The 27,433-nt window shown below is 34.3% G+C and overlaps 4 protein-coding genes and 1 pseudogene across 4 annotated transcripts; all 5 read left to right on the forward strand.

Annotated features, from left to right (window-relative positions):
- Nucleotides 1-357: 357 nt before the first annotated feature.
- On the forward strand, nucleotides 358-8,890 carry LOC110643876 (transcription factor LHW). The gene is made up of 10 exons (XM_021796402.2): nucleotides 358-701; nucleotides 4,310-4,399; nucleotides 4,582-4,690; nucleotides 4,816-4,857; nucleotides 4,974-5,033; nucleotides 5,482-7,119; nucleotides 7,496-7,597; nucleotides 7,711-7,857; nucleotides 7,957-8,082; nucleotides 8,193-8,890. Exons 1-10 carry the CDS (start codon nucleotides 607-609, stop codon nucleotides 8,379-8,381), a joined length of 2,598 nt encoding a protein of 865 aa, XP_021652094.2. The 5' UTR covers nucleotides 358-606; the 3' UTR covers nucleotides 8,382-8,890.
- On the forward strand, nucleotides 712-3,307 carry LOC131174492 (auxin-responsive protein IAA27-like; annotated as a pseudogene).
- A 9,167-nt stretch (nucleotides 8,891-18,057) lies between the features above and the next one.
- Nucleotides 18,058-20,380, forward strand: LOC110643881 (aluminum-activated malate transporter 10). Its single transcript, XM_021796406.2, has 6 exons — nucleotides 18,058-18,550; nucleotides 18,640-18,780; nucleotides 18,880-19,152; nucleotides 19,229-19,323; nucleotides 19,428-19,571; nucleotides 19,666-20,380. Exons 1-6 carry the CDS (start codon nucleotides 18,217-18,219, stop codon nucleotides 20,137-20,139), a joined length of 1,461 nt encoding a protein of 486 aa, XP_021652098.2. The 5' UTR covers nucleotides 18,058-18,216; the 3' UTR covers nucleotides 20,140-20,380.
- Nucleotides 20,381-21,750: 1,370 nt separating this feature from the next.
- LOC110643864 (uncharacterized) lies at nucleotides 21,751-22,312 on the forward strand. The gene is given in 2 exon segments (XM_021796382.2): nucleotides 21,751-21,996; nucleotides 21,998-22,312. Coding segments are annotated over 2 exon segments (561 nt in total).
- Nucleotides 22,313-22,823: 511 nt separating this feature from the next.
- Nucleotides 22,824-26,821, forward strand: LOC110643871 (plant UBX domain-containing protein 10). Its single transcript, XM_021796392.2, has 4 exons — nucleotides 22,824-23,960; nucleotides 25,486-25,656; nucleotides 25,859-26,062; nucleotides 26,327-26,821. The coding sequence occupies exons 1-4, from the start codon at nucleotides 23,124-23,126 to the stop codon at nucleotides 26,552-26,554; spliced, it is 1,440 nt and encodes a 479-aa protein (XP_021652084.2). The 5' UTR covers nucleotides 22,824-23,123; the 3' UTR covers nucleotides 26,555-26,821.
- Nucleotides 26,822-27,433: the final 612 nt, after the last annotated feature.

The following is a 27,433-nucleotide window of genomic DNA, read 5'->3' on the forward strand; positions in this document are numbered from 1 at the left end:
TGGACAAATTTCTTTAATTTGAAAATCTACCCATTTAATTAATATTTATTATATGAAGTAGTATTATTTGGAATTTATTTTAATAATCATAGAGAGAAAAGCATGTAGATTAAATTCATGACTCTACCATATAGCTATAGCCAAGCATTTTCAAAAAAATAAAAATAAATTATAATATCTTTAATTAATTAATTTTATTACAGTAACTTTGGTGGTTGAAAGTGTAATAAAGTGCAAGATTGTTAGAAGCAGAGAGTCCACAAAGCGACACCGCCCATGTCCTTATTTTAGTTGGAGATGCTAACTTGTACCGTGCCTCGAGGCTAAAAGTAATAAAATTTGTGACGGATTGGGCGCATATTAGCATGGACGACCACTCTCTGTTTCCATATATTCTCTTTCAAGAAAACATTCTGTTTTGCAAGAACACCTTTCTTTGGTGCTCCTGAGTTGAAACCCTTCAAAGTGCTTGCTTCTTTCTCAGTTTTGTTTCAGTGTTTTTTTTGCCAGAAGGCATTTTACTTTGAGACAACATTTGAGCTGGTTCACTCAGACTGGGAAATGGGGTGCTGAGTGATGAGCTTGGGATCGTGAAGTGAAACTCAAATGGGTTCGGTGTTGAAGGACACGCTTAAGGGTATTTGTTGCAGTAATGGGTGGTCTTATGGGGTTTTTTGGCGCTTTGATCAAAGAAATTCCATGTAAGTTTTTTTTTTTTTTTGGTTTCTCAGTCCAATATTTACTTCCTCTTTTGTCTTTTATATATATAGTTTTCCTTTTTGTTTGTTTCTTTAAAGTTTTCAAGCTTTTGGTTTCTGGGTTGTTTCAAGATTTAGTTCTCCCTAATTTTGCAATTTTGTTTTTGAGATTTGCTGTTTAATTTTTTTCAGAACAGACCTCATCTATTATGAATTTGAAACATAAATATGTAAATTTTATGTGAATTTCATTATTTTATATTGTGTCTGAATATTTTCTCTCCATCCAATTTCTCCTTTATTTCCAACAAAGAAATTGAAATATTCTCCCATTTTCTCCTCCCATCTTTCTCGTCCTCCACTTTCATCCCTTCCAAGCATACCATGAAGTTTTGTCACAGCATTTATTAGTTGCAAGAAGCATAAGACACACACGCGCAGTTGTTCATTTTTGTTCCATTACTTTCTGCTCTGTTTCTGTGTATGCTCTTTTTTTTTTTTTTCATCCTTCCCTTTTCCTTATGCCGGCGAGTACTCAATGAGCTGTCGGTGGAACCCTTCTCTTTTAATATAAACATTACATATTTTGGATTTTTTTTTTTAACTGCAAAGGCATTGCATTAAAGAACCTGAGAGCATCAAAGAACAAAATAGACCACAGTTCTTGTGGGATGGCTCTTAGCCATTTTGAATTCAAGGACCCTGCAAGAACTTGTTTAGCTACAAAATCAGCAGCCTTGTTGGCTGTTCTCTTAACTAAGGAAAACATAACATCAATAGAATGAGGCTTAAGAGAATTAATTGCTAACACCACAGCTTGAATTTCCCAGTAACCCGAGCCATTTCCTGAGCGAAGAGCTTGGAAAAGAGCAGTTAATTTAGGAGAACTGCTGCCCATATATTTTAATAATCCATTCATGGGAATTTCATTATTTAATACATATATAATCCTTTTTCAATCCCATCATACTAGCATTTCTCTTAATTTAGTTGTTGCTGCTGCACAATAGATTGAGTGCTACGCCTTGATTTAATCCTGTAAGAATACTTGGTTCTGATAAATATAGCTAGCAGAATCCATTTTCCTGGTAAGTTGGTGTTTACCTGAATTAACACTTAACATAGCCTAAGAAACTGTAGAACTAAACTGGATATGGCATTCTTGATCCCATATCCTAAAGTCATCATGCCTTTACTTTGTGGTAACGCTGCTATGGAAAAACTTTAGAACTCAAAAATAGGCTAAAATTTTTTTAACAAAAGTCAAATATTTATATATAAATGAATATTAAAGTAGTAGCTAGAGAAAGGCCGGAGAAGCTTCTTTTCTGCATCAACAAAAACCAGCCATTGCAAAGCTAACCAACAACCTATTTCCCTCTCTCTCTCTAACCATTGTCCTTGTCTTGCTCATATACTCCTCTCAACGTTTTTCTATGTATTTTTCAAGTTCTTTCATCGTGAACAATTTGATGTCTATATCACAAGAACATGATTACAAAGGTTTATCAGAGAATTCTCCTATGGAAAGAATCTCTGACAAGCTCTCCTCTTCCCCTTCTTCCTCCTCTACTCTCTCAACAGAAGAGAAAGGCAACAAAAACAAGCTTCTTCTCTAAACCTGAAAGAAACTGAACTGAGGCTTGGTTTGCCTGGGTCTCAGGCCCCCTGACAGAAAACAGTTGCCTGGAGTGTCTCTTTTTGGTAAAGATATATAGACCAACACTAATGGGTATTCTCTTAGCCCATTAAAGAATTTAGTTTCAGGTGGTAAGCTAGGTTTCTCAGTTGCTATTGACGGGTCCTCTGGGAAATGGGTTTTCTCTGTGAATAATGGATCTGACGCAAATTTGAATAAAGGGGCAGTGTTATTTTCTCCCAGAGGCGATGATGGTAATACCCAGAAATCTTATGTATCTAAGAGGGAGGTTGTTGGTGTTATTACTCAATCTTCAAAGCCAGTTCAAGAGAAGAGCAATCACGTATCTGGTGCAAATGAGAAAGTAATGCTCCTGCTGCAAAGTAACCTCACCCAACCAACTGTTTAGAGTTGGTTTCTTTGTCTGGGCTGTTTTGGTTTGTTATTCTGTTTGTTGCCTTGCAGTGAAAATTGTGGGAAAGGGTAGAAAACAAAACTATGTCCCAAGAAAAATGAAACAGTGAACAAATCAAACCATTTTTCACATTGTGTTTCTAGCTGCTCTGGTTTGTGGAAAGAAGAATGAAATGACTAATCTCACGTTTAGGCATGAGTGTTCTACTTAGCACAGAAAAGTATTACTGAGGTGGTTTGGGACCTAGAAAATAGAAATTGGGAAAACATCCTCTTCCTTTTCTTGTCATGTTCTCATTTCATTTAATTTCTTCATAAGTTTTTTCTTTTACTTTATTTTATTTGGTTTAATTAATCTCTAGATATATAGTTCTCATAGAAAGACATGACTAGGTTTTTCCCTGCGCACACGTGGGTATAATCACTATTGATATATTGTTTAATTAAATAAAATAGAACTATATAGATCTTCTTATATATTTATACTTAATTTATTTAAAATGTTTTAAGAGTAGTTTGTAAAATGAATATAAATAATAAATAATAAGATACCAATAAGCAATAAAATGTATATAAATAAATTCTTAGAAGATGGAGATTATCTTGGTGATATTTGTGTAAATTGTTCGCCATCTTCCATTAATACTTTGATTACTAAATATGATTTGATAGATTAGAGAGAAAATCTTGATTAAACAGCTTATTTTCTATTTGCATTAGGAGATGACTAATTTGATTTTTGATATATGATATTGGTTTCTATAGTTTATAACTATGTCTTTTAGTTTTCGTAATATTAATTAACTTATAATTATTGTCATAACTTTTTTTTATTGTAAAGAATTAAGTACATGATTTTATAATTAAGTACATGATTTTATATAATTTATAAGTTTGACCCTTAATTTTCCTAGTATTAATTAAATTTTAACTATTGTCATAATTTTTTTTAAATGCCTTATAGGTCTATCAGTATTTACATGTCACTACATGTAATCAATTGATATTGTAAAATTGTTAGGGAATAGGGGCAAAATGGACAAATAGAGAAAAAATTTAATAGAGTGTCACGCTACTTGTCGCATTTTGGTAAAATTTATTCTGAGATAAGTTTTATTATATCCATATAGATATAGATATAGATATAGATATAGATAGGTACAGGTTATGGATCACCAATTTTCAATGTAATCTTGTCTTTATATTCTAAATATTTCTCCTTGGATCAGTGGCAAAAAAAGGCTTAAAAATTGGTAAAGAACAACATTTGAATCAGGATATATAGTTCACGGTGGCTAGTGGCAGGATATGCTGTTTTATAGTCAGTAAAGTTTTCTACTCATGTGTACTCTAGTTTTGATAACAGTTCACGGCTCCTAGTGCTTGTTTTATTTACAGTTTCTATCTAAGATTAGGTCCTTATTTGAGCAAGAAAACCTTCACCTTTACTATCTGAACCCAATTCTGAAAGTAGCTAATGGTTTCAGATTTGACATTGATTTTTACCATGTTGGGTGTTTTGCTTACCTTAAAATTTAATTCTTCGAGATGCTGCCAGGTTGTTGACTATTGAAGATGCACACTGTGAAGAAGAAATGGAGGCGGTAGTTAACAATATGCTTCTACAGGTCCACATGATAGGCGAAGGGTAAGCTTAAACTACTATTTTGTTCCGGTTCTGCAATGACTTTTTTCCCTTTTTTTTTTTGGGTTAATTTTTGTTACTAAATTTCCAAAATGCATTTCTTCAAAATTTCCAAAGCTTAAACTAGTTGTTCAGCATTTTATTTAGATTTGATTTGCTAATTTGGTTGTCATTGTCTAATTCAGAATTGTTGGCCAAGCTGCCATGTCTGGGAAGTGCCAATGGATTTTCTCAGATAACAGCAATGGAGGACGGAATTCTGCTGGTTCTTCTGGAATTAAAGATATACACGAGGTAGTTCTACTTTTCTTTATTCTTTAGCCATTAACTAACATGCAAAGTATTTGTTTGAGAGAGTTTTTGTCAAACAAATCATATTGTGGCTATTTCCACTTATTTGAAGATTTTTTTCCTTGCAGGATGATTCTGAGGTTAATTGCCAATTTTCCTCTGGACTAAAGGTAGCGTTTAGAAATTATTCTTTAATTAATCATTTCGCACAACCATTTGAAGCTATATTAATTTTTTATCCAAGATCGTATAACCATTCTCACTGACGGTAAAATCCAATTTGCAGACAATTGCTGTAATTCCTGTGCAATCACAAGGAGTGATACAATTTGGATCAACCCAGAAGGTAAAACATGTCAAATAATGTTCATTGAGTGTCATGCAGCTTTATACTTTCTGAGACTTTTTTGGTCAAGTAAATTTTTCATAAATAACTATTTGGGGAAAGAATTTTCACTCATTTATTTTTTTTAGATACTTCATAACCTTCCTAATGGGAAATTAACTAATTTTGGACCTTCAAGCACAGGAGCATTTTGCCTTCCATAGGGTTCCCAAATGACCATGCTATCTAGTTATAGTTGTCCTTGAATGGGTTGAATTGCTATTGATCTCAAATTTGCTACAAATCCTATATTGACGTCTGATTTACATGGAAAATTCAATTTCTGTTTGTGCATGCTTTTTATGGAATACAGTTTGTACACAATACTTAATAATTGATAGGGCATATTTCTTTAAAGTACCATGCCATCATTGAATGTTAATGGACTTTAATGCTGTAACCGTTGCAGATTTTGGAGACGCCAGAATTTATAATTCGAATAAAAAGATTGTTCAATGAGGTGGGAAATATTAATGGTCTCACATCACCAGAAAACCCAACTTCATCTTTGAACTATGAAAATTGCGATCTAAATGAGTGGTTTACTTCTTTCTGCAATGGTAATATCACACCCATGCATGGTGGCAGCTGCGATGAACTGATGGAAATAGCTCATACTGCCTCAATAAATCTTACTCAGTCCTCTGGTCCCACTTCAGATTTTCAACAAGAGAAGATGAACCCATTATGTTTGGACTCATCTAATCTTAGTAGTCAATTGCAGACTGTTGGCACCGAAGCTCAAATGATATTATCCAGCAATCCTGATACTCAGTTCCAGCATTTGTCTTCACAATATGCCTTTTCTGTTGAGAAGTCAGCTGCAAAAACCCCTTGCATTAGTACTTGGAGTAGTGAAGGTTCTATATTGACTTCACTAGAGTCACAGTTACCATCTGAAATGAGAGTCCAGGATTCTCTAAATGTTTCTTCTAGAAAAGAAAATGTTCCGGTGTTCTGTGGGTATTCAAAGCAGGATTTTCAAAGGGACTCGACTGTTAGTTCATTGTATAGCAGTGGGGGATTGATTAATGTAGAAAAAACTATTCAACAAAATTCTGCAAGATCAATGAGCAACTGTCATTCTGCTTCATCATATCATGCTAAAAAAGGTGGATCTCTGGAAAGAGAAACTAGCCTACAGAAATTTGCAGAAGAGTTTAAGCTAGATGATTTTGCAACAAATCTCTCTAACTGCTTTGCAGTGGATAATCTTTTTGAGTGGTTTTTGTCTCCATCAGGGCACGACATCACAATGAATGAAAATCTCTTACAATCAGCAGGAATTACTTCAGTGTCATCCAGTTTGGTTGGAGATGTTTTACTTGACATTCCATTCACACAACCAACTAATTCAGTGCAAAGTTCCATCACTGATGCATTTATTTGTGATGGACAACAGAAACCTGTATTTCTGAATGATGCTGGCGCTGATATGTTTAATGGTTTGGGACTAGAATATGGGTGTGGACAATCTGGGGATTGCCAAGAAAATGCAATAAAGCTTGTTGTGAGTAGTGGTCACTTAGCTGTTAGTACTGGTGTTTCAGAATGCGTCTCAGAGTTGGATGTTAATCCTGGAGTTGGCCACCGAAAAGGATTATTCTCCGAATTAGGTCTTGAAGAGCTTATAAGTGGAGGTCATAATTCTAATTGCATTACCAACTCTAGAAGTGACGATCAGCTTTCCACTGCCAAGAGAAGAAGATTGGAAACTTCATCTTTCAATCATGTTCAGTTAGGAAGCGTTTCTTGCTCTGTTGGCAGCATGGCTATGCAGCCTACATATTGTAAGGGCACGACAAACAATCTTCTTTCAAAAAAAGAGGTGTCCCCAAAATCACAGACAGGCTTATGGATTGATGATAGCTATAGCATCAACAATGGAGGTGCTATTCTAGCAAAATCTAAGAAGCTTGAGGAGCCTACAAAGGCAACCAAGAAACGAGCCAGACCTGGGGAAAGTATTAGACCAAGGCCAAAAGACCGTCAACAGATCCAGGACCGCATCAAAGAGTTGAAAGGAATCATCCCTGATGGTGGAAAGGTATGCAATCTTAAGTCTTTGCTTTTAAGAAACTAATCCTGTAAAGAAGCGTGCCTGATTTATTTGCCATCTTGAAGGATGATATGCATTCTTCCCAACAAGAACTTGTCAGAGTCATCATCATATTTTGGCTTTTTTAGAACTTATCGAACCTCTTACTCATAGTTAAGCTAGATGATTATAAATGGATCACATGCTTGGCACCATATGTTTGTTTAGAGAAGCAAATTGAGCAAGGGATGCATCATATGTGAAATTCATCTTTTCATGTTAGCATTATGCCACTTGGCAATGCTAAATAAAGCAATGACATATATGTTGATGCTTATGTTACCACATAAATCATTGATGTGTTCTTGTTTGGTTAATGTAACAGTGTAGCATTGATGCATTGTTGGATCGTACCATCAAGTACATGCTTTTCTTGCAAGGTGTGACAAAATATGCAGACAAGCTTAAACAAGCTGATGAGCCAAAGGTAAATAGTTGTTGTTGTTTTTTTTCCTTTCTTCTTCTTCTTGTATGCTGACAAGTAGACAATGTTGGATATGATGATATAATTCACTGATAATGTGAATTCCACTTTTATAGCTCATTGGTGAGGAGAATAAAATGGTTTTGAAAGACAACAGCACAAGTGGTGGTGGTGCCACATGGGCACTGGAAGTGGGAGATCAATCAATGGTTTGCCCTATTATAGTCGAAGATCTCAGTACACCTGGCCTGATGCTTATTGAGGTATGCAAGATTGAGAGAGCAAGGGACTGTTTCCTGATAATAGTATATCAACCTTCAGCATCTGAATCTGCTGAATGTGTTTGATCTATTCTATTGCAGATGCTTTGTGAGGATCGAGGATTCTTTCTTGAGATAGCTGATGTAATTAGGGGATTTGGATTGAATATATTGAAGGGACTGATGGAAACTCGAGAGGATAAGATATGGGCACACTTCATTGTTGAGGTATGCAAATCAGCTTAGATCCTTTATATATATATATATATATATCTTCTTTTTGGTAAAACAATGGCATGATAGGATGCTAAGGGCGCTGTTGTTATAATGTATTGTAGGCAAACACGCACATAACGAGGATAGACATATTATGGTCTCTTGTCCAGCTTCTACAACTAACATCCATAAGTGGTATGGACTCAACAAATCAACCTAGTAATGTTATGAATGGCAAGGTTGCTCTTTTAAACAACTGCCAGCAACCTGCATTGCCATGTCCTATCAACTTGGCTGAGACACTGCAATGATTGATCTCATAAATAAGGATTTCTAGAACACTTATTCACACATTTTGAAGTACTGCTGTGATTAGTGTCCTGCTTGAAAAACCTGAGAATGAAGTGGGAAAGGAGGTAGTGTCCAATCCTTTCAACGACCTTGGAAGTGGAAAAGAAATGTGAATACCTTTGATAGATGGTAAATACTTTTGAAGGAATGGCAAGTGATCTTTTACTCTTTACATTTTACCAAAAGATACAAATGGAGCATACCCTGTGCAAGACATGATGAGTGCCCTTGTGCTTGATCGGTGATCCTGATGAGTTTAATTAGTGGATTTATCTCATTTGCATTATGACTGAAACAAAAACTAGGGAAGTAGATATGTTTGTGCTTTTAGTTCTTAAGCTTGCTCCTGCCATAACCTGTTTATAGTATGAAGTTTATAAATTAGTTGGTTGTAGGCTAACCGCTTATTTGTTTGTGGCCATCTGCTGTTGTTTCACTAGTATAATAATACAAAATTGCTCTCCCTGTCTGACTGTCTCTTTCTTAAGAATGTGCCAATGCATTGATTTACCAACATACATGTACATCTTCCAGGTCACCTTATCACCATTAGTATTTAACTTTCCTAGAATTCTTGTTAACAGCCAAAGGAAATGGCTTTGCTATACCAGATTCCATTGGATATTAAAGTTTTTGGCAAGATTGTACTGGCATGCTGAAATTTATCAGTTTTCAGTGATAGACTGATGGGTAAAATAACAATGTGAATCTCAGTGTAACTTAATTCACCTCCATGTGCTAGAGATATTATTCAGTGCATCTAGCGAATTAATCACGTACTCCGAGTTAACAAACAAGCTCAAATAATCAATTCAGTCTTCTAGTGGTGATGTGTATATTTTTAACAGGCCAAAGCTTGAGAGAATAATGGTGACCACAAGAGCATCAAATGTAGATCTTAGTAGCTTAATCCTATAATAGAAAACAGCCTTTGAGCAATCAAGTAATCACCAATGAGCATATGCAGTAAATGATTTCAAGGCAGTCCCTTGTGATCGATGACAAGTGTGAATTGTACAACACATCCTGGTGCTTCCTCCTCAGCTGGGCCATGATTTGATTGATTTCTCACTCAAACAACCATACATTTGTAGATTAAAGATAAATCCCTGTTTGCTGAAGCATATGTTAGTGCTTGATCAATTGACAATTAGCACAAGCTGACCTTCCAAATGTCAGTATCAGCTTTTGGAATACTGTTAGAGCAAGTTCTAGTGCATGATGTCAAGCATGTGAAAGCCACACTTGTGGGAATGAGAGGCAACTTTTGATAGTTGAGTGTGCCTTTCAAATCAGTGCACTGGTGGAAAGGCTCAAACTCTATTAGGGGGATAAGTGGTCTTTCCATTCAAGTGAAAACCATCATAAGCCAATTAAGACACTAATGCTCCAGTTTTATATACATTAAACCTCGATAAGTCATAGTCATGACCTAATTTGAATGAAAAGTCTTACAGTACATACGGTATTATAAGCATGGGAACAATTGAACCTACAAACGACGTGGGCGGACCACTTGTTGGTTGATGTGCTATTCCACATTATATCCTTGAATTTTCTAGACCTATATTGGCCTCTCCACTTTCACTCGATTCCACTATATCACAGTTCACAAATTTAATTAGCAAGCATGCTCAACACAAATTGCCTTAATTAATTCATTTACGTACTCATTTATCTTGAGATATTGAGCTCGAATTTCAATCAAACGAAACTAAATGAATAAAAAAAATTATTTTATTCAAGTTCAAATCTTTGCAATTCCCCCATCTTATTTATCTTTTCCCTTGTGTTGTATGCAAAGCACAAGCACCATTAACTCTTTAGTTTTCCGTTGCTTTCCAGTTTAGTATATGAAGAAATTGCTAAGTGATACATGACATCTTCCCATTTTGTAAATTAAAATTATATTCATATTAAAGAAAATATATATTTATTTAGAGTCTCAGTAAATCGGTGTTTTATATGCCTAAACTGTTAGAAATAAATTAAATCGTTATAGATTATATGATTAGAGAATATGTGTACCTGAAAATACGCTTATGTCCATGATTTTCTATGAACAATGAAGAACGGAAGCGAAAGGGTAGGTTCACAACTCTCAATATTCACAGCCTTCAAAATGAAAGGGTAGGTTCACAACTCTCAATATCCACAGCCTTCAAATTCTATATAAATTTTATCTGATATTAAATGGGGTTATCAGAATATATATATATATATATATATATATATATATAGGATTGAGAGTTGGGGTCTCTTCCTTAGTGGACTTATGGAGAGCCTGACTCATTACAGGCTTGCTCAATCATATGACCCAATCCATTTAGATATTGCCAATTACTAAACTTATTATTTGATATCATTATTTAATCTGTCAATGAGCCTAACAATTGATTAATATTAATCCACATCCAGATATAAATAAATAATCCAACAATCTCCAACTTGGATAGCAGTAATTAATTTATTAAACTAAAAGTACAGATTAATAAAATACAAAAAAATATCCAATAATAAGTAAACAATTTAACCTATAAAATCTAGTTAATGTAATGGCAAACAAAATAACATTGAATCCGATAGGGAAAACAATATTATATACATATGTGCCAATAAAATCTCAAAAACAAAAAACTGAATTTAAATGAAATATGCGACAAGATATGTCCAAAAACAATGGTCTAAGCATTTCATACAAATGCTAACCCAAATGTAACATAAAATAGACTTCCACTAAACCAAAACATTATCAAAAGTTTTCACTACACCCATATGCGCAACATGCTTTTGAAAAATACCAATGGGCAAAACTTTGGTTAATTGATCCGCAATCATTCGGTCTATAGTAATATGTTCAATCCGAGTCTGTGATTCATGAATCTTCTCTCGAACAAACAGGAATTTGACATTAAAATGTTTAGTTCGACTAGAATTCCTGTGATTTTAAGAGAAGCAGACAGCAGGAATATTGTCGCAATAAATGGTCAAGAGCTTTGAGATGCTCTCAATAACAAGTATACCATAAATCAATTTCTTTAACCAAATAGATTGACAAGTGGCCTCATAACAAGCAACATACTCTACTTCCATAGTGGAGGTAGAGGTAAGTGTTTGTTTGGCACTGTTCTAAGAAACAGCTCCTCCAGACATTATGAAGATGTAACCAGAAGTAGATTTTCTATCATCTACACAGCTGCAAAGTCAGAATCAGAGTACCCAATGACTTCCAAATTGCTAGATCTTTTGTAAGTCAACATATAATTCTTAGTACCCTGCAAATATCTCATAACTTTCTTTGCAGCTTTCCAGTGACTCCATCCAGAATTACTCAAGTATTTACCAAGGACATTAATAACAAATGCTATATCAGGACAAGTGCATACTTGAGCATACATCAAGCTCCCAACTACAGAACTATATAGAATCTTTTCCATTTCAGTCCTTTCCTTGTCATTCTGAGGACATTGAGCTTTAGAGAGTTTTACACTTGAAAGAACAGGTGCAATAGAAGATGAGCAAGTGTGCATGTTAAATCTCTTAAGAACTCGATCAATATAAGTTCTTTGAGACAAATCCAATATGCCTCGAGACCTATCACGGTGAATTTAAATACCAAGAACATATGTGGCCTCACTAAGATCTTTCATGTCAAAGTGACTAGAAAGCATGTATTTTGACTCATTCAAGAGATTGATACTATTACTGACAAGAAGAATGTCATCAACATACAACACTAGAATAATGAAATGGCTCCCACTCACCTTCTAAAAGATGCATTGATCTGTAGCATTCTCCTTAAAACTAAAAGAAGTCAAAACTTGATCAAACTTTAGATACCATTGTCTAGAAGCCTGTTTCAACCCATAAATGGATCTTTTCAACTTGCACACTAAGTGTTCTTTACCAGCTTCTATAAAACCATTAGGTTGAACCATATACACATCTTTAATACAGGTCTCCATTTAAGAAAGTTGTTTTAACATCCATCTGGTAGAGTTCTAAGTCATAATGATAAACTAAAGCCATAACCACACGAAAGGCATCTTTAGTGGACACTGGGGAAAAAGTTTTTGTATAATCTATACCTTCCCTCTAATTATAACCTTTTGCTACTAGTCTGGCCTTATACCTTTCTATTTCACCTTTGACTCCACGTTTAGTCTTAAAGACCCATTTACAACCCATAGCTTTACAACCATCTAGTAATTCAACAAGATCCCAGACTTGATTGTGATACATAAAAGATAGTTCATCCTGCATGGCTCTCATCCATTCTGAAGAATTAGGACCACGTATAGCCTCCTGATAAGAAATAGGATCAGAAATATCAGCACCATCAAACTTGTATTCCAGTAAATAGACCATATAATCATTTGATATTGCAGGTCTACGAATCCTTTGAGATCTCCTCAAAGGTACAACTTCATCAACTATATCAGACCCCTCAGCATCTATAATTGGTGGTTCTAAATTGACATCAACAGGATTCTGAACTTCATCATTGCCATCAGGAGCATTAAAATCTACTGAGGAAAGCAGCAAAGGCACAGAAAAGACAACAGTCTCATCTCTAAAATTGATAACACGAGGTATTTGACTCCCATTACCCATCTCATCCTTAAAATAAACAGCACGATCTGATTCAATCACTCTAATAGAATGAGTTGGACAGTAGAATCTACTACATCTAGAACTTGTACAATAGCCAATAAAAAAACCACTAACAGATTTAGTATTTAGCTTTTTGATATGAGGGTTATATGGCCTCACCTCTGCCTTACAACTCCATACATGAAAATGTCTCAAATTGGGCTTCTTACCAAACATTAACTCATAGGGAGTCTTAAGCACTGATTTACTAGGAACTTGATTAAGAATGTACACAGCAGTTTTCAAAGCATCACCCCATAAAAATTCTGGTAAAAAAGAATGACTAAGCATACATCTCACCATGTCCATCAAAGTACGATTTTGCCTCTCTACAACTCCATTTTGTTGTGGAGTCCCAGGCATGGTGTACTGTGCCTCAATCCCACATTCTTGTAAATACAAAGCAAAAGGACCAGAATTTCTACCAGTCTCGGTATACCTACCATAATACTCACCACCCCTATCTGACCTTAGACATTTAATCTTCTTTCCAATTTTTAGTTCAACTACAGCCTTAAATGCTTTAAAGGCATCCAAGGAATTAGACTTTTCATAAAGAAGATCAATCCAACCATATCAAGAATAGTCATCAATAAAAGTGATGTAGTATTTAAAACCTCCCATAGTAACAAGAGAAATGGGTCCACAGATATCTGTATGAATCAAATTCAACACATCTTCACTCCTAATCGCCCCCTTATTTCTAGCTCTAGCAGGAAATTTTCCCTTAATGCAATCAACACATGTATTAAAGTCAGAGAAATCCAGACTATGCAAAACATATTGTTTAACCATCCTTTCTAATATTTCCTTAGAAATGTGACCCAAACGTCTGTGCCATAACATTGAAGAGTTCTCTTTAACTCTTTGACGTTTGTGCCCAATAACAACATTAATAGGAACATCAATAGATTGAAAAGAAACTGAATTTAAATCCAACATGTATAAACCATTGCATAAAACAGTGGAACCAACAATATCATATTTAAAATAAATAACAATTTTTCCATTGCCCTGAAGAAACACATAACCACACTTATCTAAAATAGAACTGGAAATTAAATTTCTCCTTGAAGAAGGAACATAAACAGTATCCTTTAATTTCAACACATGTCCAGAAGATAAATTCAAAGAAACAGTCCCTATGAGTTCTACTACTGCAACTCCATTTACTCCTAAAACAGTCTTCTCCTTTTCACTTGGCTTCCTCATGTTTTTAAACCCTGCAAGGAATTTGAAACATGAATGGTAGCACCAGAATCGAACCACCAAGAATTTGAAGGAATATCAACAACATTTAATTCAAAACATACTAGAGCTAGAGGGGCAGGTTCTAGATTATTACCTTCCTTCTCATGCTTCTTCTTAAGCTTAAAACAATCCTCAACTTATGGCCAAGCTTCTTGCAATAGTTGCATTTGCCTTTGAAGGGCTTCTTCTTAACTGTTAAATTATTATCATGCTTACCACCATTCTTGTTCTCAAATTTAGCTTTAGGTTTATTGTCCTTCTGAAATTTCTCATTAGTCTTGCTACTAGACCCTTTAAAAACATAATTAACAAAAGGAGTATTCCCTTTCCTCATAGATTCCTCTTCTTGGCACACAATGGCTATCAATTGATCAATTGTCCACTCCCCTTGTTGGGAGTTGTAAGAAGTCTTGAGAATTTTGAATTGGGGTGGAAGAGATTCAAGAATGCACCAGACTAAAAAACTTTCTCCCAAATCAAGATCAAAAGACATGAGCTTGTTAAAATAACTTATAAGTGTCATGATGTGTTCCCGTACACCACTGACACCATCATATTAGGTGTGCTCCATCAAAGAAAGATAATGACTCTTTTGAGCCTTGTCAAACTTTTTAAACTTTTCAGCAACAGCCTGCAGAAATTTCTTAGCAGTCTTCTTATCAGAAATACCCTGTCTTATTGACTTATCTATAGTATACTTCATCACCATTAAGCAAATCCTATTCGAATTTTGCCACTTCTCATGATAAATCTTTTCAACAATACTGGATTCATTAGTAACTTCAGCAGGTGCATCAACCCTTAAGGCTAAATCTAGTTGGGTTATTGCTAGGTACATGCTCAGAGACTATTTCTAGTAATCAAAATTGGAGCCATTCAGAGTTTTCACAGCAGATAATTGCATAAAAACAGCAGCTGGAATAAAACAATAAAGAAAACTTGAATTATGTATATAACGTAATCATAAAACTAAAGTTTCCTTTCAGATCCAGCTAAATAAGCAATTATGAATAAAACTGTTATTTTATTATAATCCTGCCTAAGGGTCCCGGATTACAATAAATCAATAAAAATCATTGAACTCATCAATATATATATGTAAACCAACATCTTTAACACTTTTATACCGATAGGGAATTAAAAATATTAAAGACAATTAACAAATAATATTACAACCAACAGTAACTTATTATATTAATAGTGCTATACCGATGGATATATCCACTATTACTATAATCCAAATAACTCTTGAAATCCATGGAATAAATTCTAACCAAATTAAAGAATAATTTTATAACTAGTCCCACGATAGGTGAGTTCATAATCATAAAAGTGTTTACCATAATCAAAATTTCCAAAGTCACCATATTATGTGGATTTTGAAATTCAATATATATATATATATATATATATATATATATATATATATATATATAAGTATTTAACATAAAAGGAAAATTGTTTATCAAACCATTTAATTATATTCAATATTTGTTTGCAGAGATTAATATTCAAACAAACAATAATGAAATTAACAACAAAAAAAATATAATCTCTAACCATGGCTCTGATACCAATTGTTTGAAATAAATTAAATCATTATAGATTATATGATTAGAGAATATGTGTACCTGAAAATACGCTTGTATTCATGATTTTCTATGAACAACGAAGAACGGAAGCAAAAGGGTAGGTTCACAACTTTCAATATCCACAGTGTTCAAATTCTATATGAATGAAAGGATAGGTTCACAACTCTCAATATCTACAGCCTTCAAATTATATATGAATTCTATCTGATATTAAATGGGGTTATCATAATATATATATATATATAGGACTGAGAGTTGGGGCCTATTTCTTAGTGTGCTTATGAACAGTTTGACCCATTGCAGGCTTGTCCAATCATATGACTCAATCCATTTAGATATTGTCAATTACTAAATTTATTATTTGATATCATTATTTAATTTGTCAATGAGCCTAACAATTGATTAATGCTAATCCACATCCAGATATAAATAAATAATCCAACATAAACCCGATTCATTACTGACTCAAGACATAAAATATATGATGAGATTCATAAAAAATTTTCCTATTTTATTTTATATTATAGTTTTGAGATTGTATTGTTTTTAATATTAAAAATGAAAATCCTACTTATTTATTGATGTCTGAAAAAAAGAAGAGGCATAAATAGAAGAACCAGCATAGAAAAATATCAAAGGAATATTAAAATGGGTTTTATCTGAAAATGGTGCTCTTCCCTAATTTTCTTATCCAGAGGAGACAGATTTGAGAGGAAGCTGATCAAAGACCCACTCACAATAAACATCAATTGTGCAACACACATAACTTAAGGTTCTTATGATCCAACTCATCAACTCTTTCGTTCACCTTTTAATTTTAGGTCACATTCTCCCTCCCCATATTTACAGCATCCCCTCTCTCTCTCATAAGAAATACATATTTATGGGGTGTTTGATTCACTTATTGAGTGCAACTGATAATTGATAGGCACCAAAATAAATAAACTAGAGTGTTTGATAAATTTAAAAATATAAAACTAATAATTAATGGATAACTGATATGATACACATCAGTTTGTATTAACTTTATTTTTAGAATTATTTCTCATCGACTGATAACTGATTTGATTTTATTTTTTATTTAGATCATATTATCTTTTTTCACTTAAATAAAAAATTAATATTATTAATACTTTTATCCTTTTTATTTATAATATTAACATCTTAATTAACGCATTTTAACTTTGTTAAAATATTTTTTTATTAATTATATAAAATATCAAATATTTATTTATTATAAAAAAATGTGTTTTTGATATTTAAAAACTTAAAATTAATTATAAATTTTTTTATCTACAATAATAATTACTTTGTTGTTTTATGACTATATTTTAAAAGTTATTTAATTATTTTTTAACGAATTTAGTTATTTTTTATTTTAATAATAAAATAAAAAATATAATATAAAAATTTATAATATTATATTTATTTTAATAATAAAATAAATTATATAAAATATACATTTATTAATCATTTTATATATCAATAACAATAGTTAAACATAATTTTATCAAACACTTAACATAAATCAATTATCAAATGACAATTAATAGTAACAGCTATCTATTAACAGTTATCAGCTATATCAATAATTAAATTAAAAAGGCTTTTAACGATCAAATACATGTAAAGATTTGTATATATTCAACTGTGATAATCTTATTTTCTAATAGCTTCTATTTAATTGAATTCATGTACAGTCATATATTTTTTTATTTCTTTTAAAATAAAATTTTTTAAATTAAAAATAATTTAATTTTTTATTTTAAATATAAAAATTAATAAAAAAAATTAATTAAATTAAATATTTATAAAATTCTAAATTAAAAAAAAAAAAAGAATCCAACTAGCTATCTTAAAAATTTTCCGTATATATTAAACGTACAGATGAGAGAGAGATAGTGCTGTCCTGCACAATCCAGGCCTTGCCTACCTAAAAAAGAATCAAGAAATGACACCATAGAATTCCATGCCATTGGATTTTTTTTTCTCTCTCCTTTCACATTGTCTACTTTATCTTTGTATTCTTTTTTTTTTTTTTTTTTATTAACAAAGTCAGCAAGTGATACCAAATAAACACAGCCTTTAAATATGAGCTGCGACAATCACCCAACAGACGACATTAGCTATCAGCCATCAACTTCCCTTGATTTGCATGGCATGAAGAGTCTTGGCAACTAGCTTTTTCCGGTCCTCACTCCTCGTACCGTACTTTTTTCTTCCCTCTCATATCACAATTCCTGTTTCTTCCTTTTTAAGACAAAACCCAACAAATATATAACTGTAACTAGCTTGAAATATGGCTCAGGAGAAGAAGGAAACAACAAGTAGTGGATTGGAGTGGAGTTTAAATGTGGAAGATGGGTCATCAAAGATTTTGGTCCAGGAGGCAGGACTTGCCACTAGAGCCTGGCTTGGCCTGAAAGGTTTGTTCTTGAAAGTAAGGAAATTTTTGGAGAAAGCATATGATATTGGGGTTAATGACCCAAGAAAAGTGGTTCATTGTCTAAAAGTAGGGATGGCACTCACTATTGTCTCTCTGTTTTACTATATGAGGCCTTTATATGAAGGGATTGGAGGGAATGCTATGTGGGCTATTATGACAGTTGTGGTAGTCTTTGAAAACACTGCGGGTAAGTTGTTTATATGGGGATATATCACCCGAAACCTAGATAAAAATGTTTGTTAGACTTAGTTAATGTTAATTATATTTTAATTGCAGGTGCAACAATATCTAAGAGTTTGAATAGAGTGTTTGGAACTTGTCTTGCTGGATTGCTTGCCTTTGGTGTCCATTGGTTGGCTTGTAAATCAGGAGAGAAATTTGGGCCTTGGATTGTTGGAACCTCAGTTTTCTTACTAGGTGTGTGATTTTTCAGAGATGACTTAACTGTTCTTTAATCAATTGTTTTCCATCTTGAAGGAGATTATAGAATATTTACTCTTTGTTGCCCTTGTTCAGCTTCTGCAGCAACCTTCTCTAGATTTATTCCCTCTGTGAAGCAGTTGTTCGATTATGGTGCCATGATCTTTATCCTCACTTTCAGCCTGGTTGCTGTCTCTGGTTATCGTGTTGATCAATTGTTTGAATTGGCTTATCAAAGACTATCTACCATCATCATTGGTACTTCCTTATGCATTCTTGTTAGCATGCTTATTTGCCCCATTTGGGCTGGTCAGGAGCTATATGCTTTAATCACTAGCAACATGGACAAACTTGCCAATTCCTTAGATGGTAAGTGCCTTGGCAGACGGACATCTCAATTACAAATGAAAAATTGCTTGTTTCACTAAAGAATTTTCGATTTCAGGTTATGTAGCTGAGTATTTCAATCCTGATGACAGTAACAAAAACTTGCTCGCTTACAAATGTGTTTTGAACTCAAAAGCAAGCGAAGAATCCATGGTAGGCTGCCATAATCCATGGAAGACTAATAGAATTTTTCCATGACATAATCTTGCACAAGCTGAATTTGTGGTTGATTTGATATGCTCACTCTGCTTGGACAGGCAAATTTTGCCAGATGGGAGCCGGCTCATGGTTGTTTCAGTTTTAAGCATCCTTGGAAACAGTACCCAAAAATTGGGGCAGCCATGCGCAGCTGCGCTTACTGCATTGAGGCTCTTAATAGCTGCATTGATTCAGAAAATCAGGCAAGCCATGTTCCTAAAATCTTTCTTAAAGCACGATTAACCCTCACAATTTTTTCATGCTAATACAAACTGCAATTCCTTTGTCTAACAATAGGCCCCTGAATTCATAAAGAAGCAACTAAGTACTGCTTGCCTGAGAGTGAGCTCCAATTCCTCCAGTATTATAAGAGTGCTAGCAGAAACTATCAAGGCGATGAAAAGATCATCCAAAATAGAGTTTTTGGTGGAAGAAATGAACGGTGCAGTAGAAGAGCTCCAAGAAGCCTTAAAATCTCTTTCTGAACTGTCCAATCCACCAGCATGCAAGAATACGGAGACTGTCTCCTCAGCAGCAATGGAGACAATCCCTTTAATGGAAGTTATGCCAGTGGTAACTTTCACTTCTTTGCTGATAGAAATTTCTGCAAGGATCAAAGGCATTGTTAAGGCAGTGGAAGAATTAGCAAAGGTAGCTGCATTCAAGGATGCAGCTCAGGACAAGTGCAAAGAAAATCAACCCAACAACAGACTAGAACAACAAGGTCAGACAAAAGATGAAGAGACAATGAAGGTTCTTCAAAGGGTCTGAGTTTCTCTTCGATATTTCTTGGTTCAGTAGTTGGTCGAGTACCAGCAGAACGCCATATATGACTGTAATGAGAATGAAATTTCCAACTTATTTGGAAGACTCCTTCAAATATTGTTAGTTGGATCATGGATGTCAGGGCCTTATAGCCATAGTTGATAGTCACCGCGTACATCCCAATGGCCTGAAAAGAGTATCAGATAGGCGCTGCAAATAGCTGTTAAAATTTATGTAACAATCCACGGAATCATAATAAAAGCTATATATTTATGAGATTGATACTGTTTAATTATTATTATTCAGGGGTGAGCACTGTTCGGTTTGAACCAAATAAATTAAACCAAATTGTCTTAATTTAATAATTCGTTTCGATTCGGTGTTACATTTTAAGAATTTCAGTTATTTCGGTTCGGTTGAGTTTTGAAGAGAAAAAATCGATAGTTTTGAAGAGAAAAAATCGATTGAACCAAACTGAACTAAATTACTTTATTGATTTTTAAATTGATTTATTTTTATAGAAAATTTATGAATTATATATAATTTTATATATATAAAAATTATTTAATTTTATTTATTAATAATTATTAGATTTAAATCAAGATCAAAATCAGATTAAATAACTTAAAAATCAAGTTTAAATTAAAAAATTCAATTGAATTCAAAAATCGATCGATTCAAATCGAATCAAATCAAAATACAATAGTTCAATTAGGTTTGATTTATTTATTTATTTTAATTTAATTTTTTAAATATAATAATTTAATTAATTTAATTTTAATAATTCAATTTGATTTAATTCGTTTTAAATCGAATATTCAGTCTTATTATTATTATTATCATTGTTTTCCATAACGAAGAAACACCAATTAGAAGTGCTCAAGCTCTTAAACTTGTTTATGGGTTTCGGCTCTGTTCAGGTCCATCTCCAACACCGAGCTTGGATGTAGAGTTTTTCCATTAAACCCAACCCAGTTTCTTTATGCTACATAAAGAGAAGTCTACTAAATGGGCATTCTGGACATGAGATTCAGTTGGATTCCAAAGCTCAAACGCTAGGTTACCAATCTCAATTCCACCCGCTTACACCCAACTAGTTTCTCTTGATATTGTACGAGTGAGGATACGAGAAGATTTTGACCAAATCACAAACTCCGTTTAATAATAATATATTATTATTTTTATTAAAAAAAATTATAATTTTAAAATATTATTAAAATATATACATATATGTATTATATAATGATAAATTAAAATTAAAAAAAAAAAAAAATTTTGAGGATACCCATCCCATCCCATTTTTTGGTAGAGAAATTATCGCTCTGATACTCCGTAGAGCGAGAACGGAGGGGAGTTTTTCACCTCCATCTGCCAGTTACCATAGATTTTTGGAAACTGAGGTCTTGTTTAATTGGAGTAAATAAGTTAGAGAATTTTAATTTCTCAATAAATATAAAAAATAAATGTTTACTTACCGAAGTGAAAAAAAAATCTTTTTTTCACTTATTATAAAGTAAATTAGTTAGCTAATTTAGGTAATTTTGTTTGCACCAATTGCACTCCTAATGAAGATAATATTTAATTAGTTAGTACAAAAGATTTTGTCCCTTAACCCAAATGAAAAAGCTTCTTCCCTCTAAAGAACCATCACCATTGTTAGTTGTTCACTTGGTTAACATTATATATAGCGACTGCTTCACATTACGGCTCTACAATGGAGACTGGCAATCAGATGCCACAGGATCAGCTATGGTGATGTTGAGTGCATCTTCTGTCTTGAGTCAAGCTGGGAAGCCAGAAACAGTGATGGAAGCTGTGTCTTACTGCTTGGAACAAACTTGCTCTCCAGACTACAGGCATATGGGGGGGACTGCAATTGGGATAGGGTCTGATTAACGATGTAATAAACCTACTATCATTGGGGGGTCCTGCTTTAATCTGTGCACTCCGTGATTTGCAGAGGCTAATTCAGGATGGGGAGAGGGAGGTGAAAGCTGAGAAATCAAGAACTTCAAGAAGGTCAGAAATCAGAAACAAGCTGAAGCTTGCTGATAGGAAGGTTTATTTCATAATGCGTTGGGTGCATGAGCAACTAGGGGAAGGCTGGTCTTCCTTAGCAGCCATTGTAGAGGCAGACAGAAGGAAAATCTTGGAGAATGGAAAAGATAGAACTTCCTAAGAGTGAAGAATGTTGCAGGGAAGAATGCTAACCACTTTTGTATGATCAATGCCAGTAAATGATGTGTAAATTTAGTTTGTATAGACCTGGTGGATGCCATTCACTTTAAACTAGCTAGGATTAATAAAATCCCCAGAAAGAAATCTGTTCTGGTATAATTTTAGGCTTTCTTGTATTCTGAGGCTGAGTTTGACGGTTTTTCCATTTTAAAATTTGACACAAATGGATCTGATTGACCAGTTACCCTTACCCTTCAACTCATCTGCCATGGGGCCTACAAAGACATGGCGCCGAGGCATTATCACCCGCAATAGGAATGTAACCGAGAAAGCCCATAATGAGACCTTGAAACTTGTGGACATTCCCACGTCATTGGCCCTAACAGGGGCATGGCTGCATGCTTTCTGGAAAATAAACGTCGTGCCGTTTCGAGAGCCGACGTCTGTTTACATAATCGTTTCCTTGCTTTCCCATAGCATAATTTTTAACAGAATTAACATATAATCGATTAATTCAATTTTTTCATTATTTGACGGATAATGGCACTCTCGTAGTTTCGAAACGAAACTGCGCCCATTTCCGGTATTCCGTTCCGAAACTATATGAAGCATCATCTGCCTGCTCTCCGTCGATAGCATCATAAAAGCATAAACCCGCAAAATGACCCCTTTTGGAAGAACATTCCAGTACTTCTCCAGATAACAATAAGGAAGACAGAAGCACTATATCTGTTCTCTGCTCTCAATCCAAAGAAACCCTACGAATTCTGCATTCTTCCAATCCAAAGAAACACTAAGAATTCTGCGATATAATGGTTGATGTAGCCGATAAATTGGCGTATTTTCAAGCGATCACGGGGCTTGAAGATCCCGATTTGTGCACAGAGATTCTCCAAGCCCATGGCTGGGACCTCGAACTCGCGATCTCCTCTTTTACATCCACTAACAACGATAATGAAACTGACAACAACGTCGCCTCCACTACTACTACTGCTGCTGCCACCGACATCGGAAATTCCGCCGGAGAATCGTCGAATTCAGCCTCTCGTGATCTCTATGACCACTCCAATTCTGTTGCCGGAGCTGTGGCCGCTGCTTCCCCCGGTTTAGCCTGGAAAGTGATTACCTTACCATTTTCTGTTATTTCAGGCAGTCTAGGGTTAATTTCTGGTGCTGTTGGCCTTGGTTTATGGGCTGCTGGTGGTATTTTGTCTTGTTCGCTTGGAATGATCGGGCTGGGACCAGGTGCGGTTCGGAATGGGGAGTCTTCCGCCCGATTAGTTTCGGTGTCTCCCGCGGCGAGAGAGGCGATGGAATTTGTATCGGTGTTTGAAAGGGAGTATGGTTCTAGAAGGCCCAATTTTGTAACTGAAGGGTTCATGGACGCCTTGCAGAGGTCGAGGAACGTTTACAAACTGTTGTTTGTGTACTTGCATTCTCCAGATCATCCGGACACGCCTGTCTTTTGCGAGAGGACTCTGTGTTCAGAGGTTTTCACTGCGTTTGTGAATGAGAATTTCGTGGCCTGGGGAGGGAGCATTAGAGCTAGTGAAGGATTTAAGATGAGCAATAGCTTGAAAGCTTCCAGATATCCGTTCTGTGCGATGGTTATGCCTGCCACAAACCAAAGGATCGCATTGCTTCAACAGGTAATTAATGATGAAATGGTTAGTTATAAGTTCGGTTCTCACATTGCTGATTCTCCCACACTCTTTTTTATTTGGTGTATAAGCCTCTGGTATCTAATGTGGAATGGGAGCTTCCCATATCCTATTTGCAAGTGTAGTGAATCATTTTTTTATTTGAAAGATTATAATGTGCTTTTGTGTGTGCATATGTGCTCAAAACTCTTGAAATAACTGTTGAATAAACAGTGTTAGACAAAGTTTTTGAATGTGTGATCTGAAGAGAATGCTGCCTGCAATCCTACAAGGAACAAACAAAGATTCATAGAGTTGTCTGCCTTTGATTTATAGAAGTTAACATGCTGGCCAATTTAATAATTTGTTTGGTTGTCTGGGAAATTCTGAAGGGTAACGCGTCATTGAAAATGAAGTAGCTGTGGAGTTGAGTGATTATCTTATGTTAACATTTTGATATCGATTGAAAGGAAAGAACTTCAATATGGATATAAATCCCTGGGTGTAGCTAGTATCTCTGCTCAATCCTATTCTAGTAGGTGGAGTGGTTGAAGATGGTGGCACAGAGCTCATGCTTGAAGTCTGATTTTCTGAATGCAAGTTTGTTAGATGAACATGATAAGAAAGTTAATCATTTTGGGAATTTCTCCCTTTTCGTGGGAAGAGCAGGTATTTCAATCTCTTAGTTGCCAACTATGAAGGAAGAATTCAAAGTGTTTCTGTTGTGACTGAATTACTTTAAACAGACAGATAGTTTGAGGTTAAAAAATCATTTTAGATAGAAAGAATGAATTTGAAGTGATTTTTACTTAGTATTAACTGGAAAACAAATGTAATCATGGTAAAAGTTCATGATAATTCTTTTTGTTTGTTTGCTTGATAGATGGATGAAGGTCAATTAGTTGTAGAATTTGTAACAAGCTTATGAAGACATTTGTGGTGGTTTTTTTTTTCTTTTTGTTTTTTTTTTTTTTTTTCTTTTTTTTGGGGGTGTGCAATATGAAAAATGAGGAATTTGTTTGTCTTAGCAGTGAATGTAAATTATGAGATCTTTATATATCGTTGTTGAACTGCATTTGAATATGCATGGAGGAGGCATGTGGCTGAGGTTTCTACTAAGTAAGGCATGATATTATGAGAATTGAGGAATTTGTTGGTCTTTGCAGTGAAAGTAAATTATGAAGTCTTTATATTGTCTTCTATAGCTCTGTATAGAGGGGTGCCTTTAAGTTTTCTCCTTGTTCCAAATAACCTTGTTACTCCGTATTTAAAAACCAAAGACAGTCAGGTTTCAGGGTAAAATGCATAATTGACAAGGCAGTCTAGGTTTATTTTCTTCTTTATTTGGCTCTCATATTTCTTCTATCATTATATCGTGTTTAAGGAAGTGCTGGATTTGGTTAATCAAAGTTGTTGATAGTCACTTTCTTATGTTTTCTTTGTTTAATTGGCTAGGTTCCAAAAGAAAGATGGTTCTGATTGATTACTTCATAGTGTAGATCACAAGTTTGTTGTATTTTCTATTGCTCTGCAGGTTGAGGGTCCAAAATCTCCTGAAGAAATGCTCATGATGCTACAGAGAGTGCTTGAAGAAAGCGCACCTGTCCTTGTTGCTGCAAGACTTGAAGCGGAAGAAAGAAGAAACAACTTGCGTTTGAGGGAGGAACAGGATGCTGCTTACAGAGCAGCACTTGAAGCTGATCAAGTATGTTGCTTTATAACTAGATTTTTTTTCATTGTGTCATGTTATTATAGTGTGTACCAGATATGATGTTCCTTTTGATTTTCTTCCAATTTGCTAAAAGCTAAGAAGTATGTGGCTGATGATTTCCTCATTGACTTCTCCTTTTTTCTTTTTTTTTTTTTCCAATTCTCTTGGTTCTCTTACCCCCACTTTTGTCAATTAGGCCAGGGAAAGGCAAAGGAAAGAAGAGCAGGAACGTCTAGAGAGGGAAGCAGCTGAAGCAGAGAGGAAGCGCAAGGAGGAAGAAGAAGCTCAACAGAGAGCAGCTCGTGAGGCTGCAGAAAGAGAGGCTGCCTTGGCTAGAATGCGGGAGGAGAAAGCCCTATCACTTGGTGTTGAACCTGAAAAAGGACCTGATGTTACTCAAGTAAACCCCTCAGCACTCACTTATTCTATAGTATTGCATCGTTACAGCGTATCCCTTTTGATTCATCAGTATTTTGTAGAAGGAATATTTTTTTGGATTGTTAATCAGTTACGTATCAAAATCGAATGAGCTTCCCATATATCAAACTTGTGTGCAAATGCACTTCACTATGTATGCCTAGCCCCTATTCTTACTAGTCCTGTGGTCAAGATGTGAATGTTTTAGAAACTAATGTCTCGTTTTCAAAATCCCTTCATTAATCAGGTTTTGGTACGCTTCCCAACTGGAGAACGGAAAGAAAGAAGGTTCCACAGTACCACCACCATTCAGTCTCTTTATGATTATGTTGATTCTTTGGGTTTCTTAGAGGTTGATGCATACAGCCTAGTCTCAAATTTTCCACGAGTTGTGTATGGTTCAGAAAAACTGTGTGTGTCCTTGAAAGAAGCCGGATTGCATCCTCAAGCCAGCCTTTTTGTGGAGCTGAGCTAGGAAGTGTAATGCCGAGTAGCGTGATCAAGATGGTCCAAAATGGGACACGCAAGTAGGGTAGTTTGTTGTGTTTCTCTTTCCTATTTCAGCTCTGTGCAGCAATGATATTCTGTCAGGCGAGATAGCTCCTTCGCTGTTTGAATGTTGGATTCTCTTTCATTGCAAAGATTCAATCAAAAGAAAAGGAGCTCAGGGGGAAAATGGGGCTGCAATAATGATTTACAAATTCTGCACAATATCAATTTGAGAAATTCTATTATTAGCTGACCCTTGTTATTGCTAAAAATAATGCAGCGAAACCCATTGATTAATAATTCAAGTGGTTTGCGGACTTGTATATATGTAAAAAAAAAAAAAGGGGTAAGGGAGCGCCATAAATACTTTTTAGATAATGCTACTTTCTTTTGAATGTTATAATATTTTTTTAATAACTAATTTATATTATTATAGATTAATTGGATATAAAAGATCAAACATCCATGTTAATTAAACAATAATATTTAGGCGATTAAAATGATTATATATTTAATTATGTTATATTGTTTAAAAAGTTATGTTATAATTCATCTAATTATTAATATATATATATATATATATATATATATATATATATATATATATATATGATATTAATATAATTATTAAATATAATACAATAAAATAAACATTATGATATAATTAACATTATGTTTTTAAAAAGTATGAATGTATAAAGATATTACTTAAAATTTAAATAAATTAATGTATCAAGGCAATATTAAAATTAGACAATATTTTAAAATGATTTATGTATCGAGGCTATATTAAAAATTTTTACGTATCAAGGTTATATTTGTTAGGTTATAAATTTTTTAATTCAAATAATCTCATTCAATATTA

This window comes from Hevea brasiliensis, chromosome 16 (assembly GCF_030052815.1).
Source record: "Hevea brasiliensis isolate MT/VB/25A 57/8 chromosome 16, ASM3005281v1, whole genome shotgun sequence".
Lineage (NCBI taxonomy): Eukaryota > Viridiplantae > Streptophyta > Magnoliopsida > Malpighiales > Euphorbiaceae > Hevea > Hevea brasiliensis.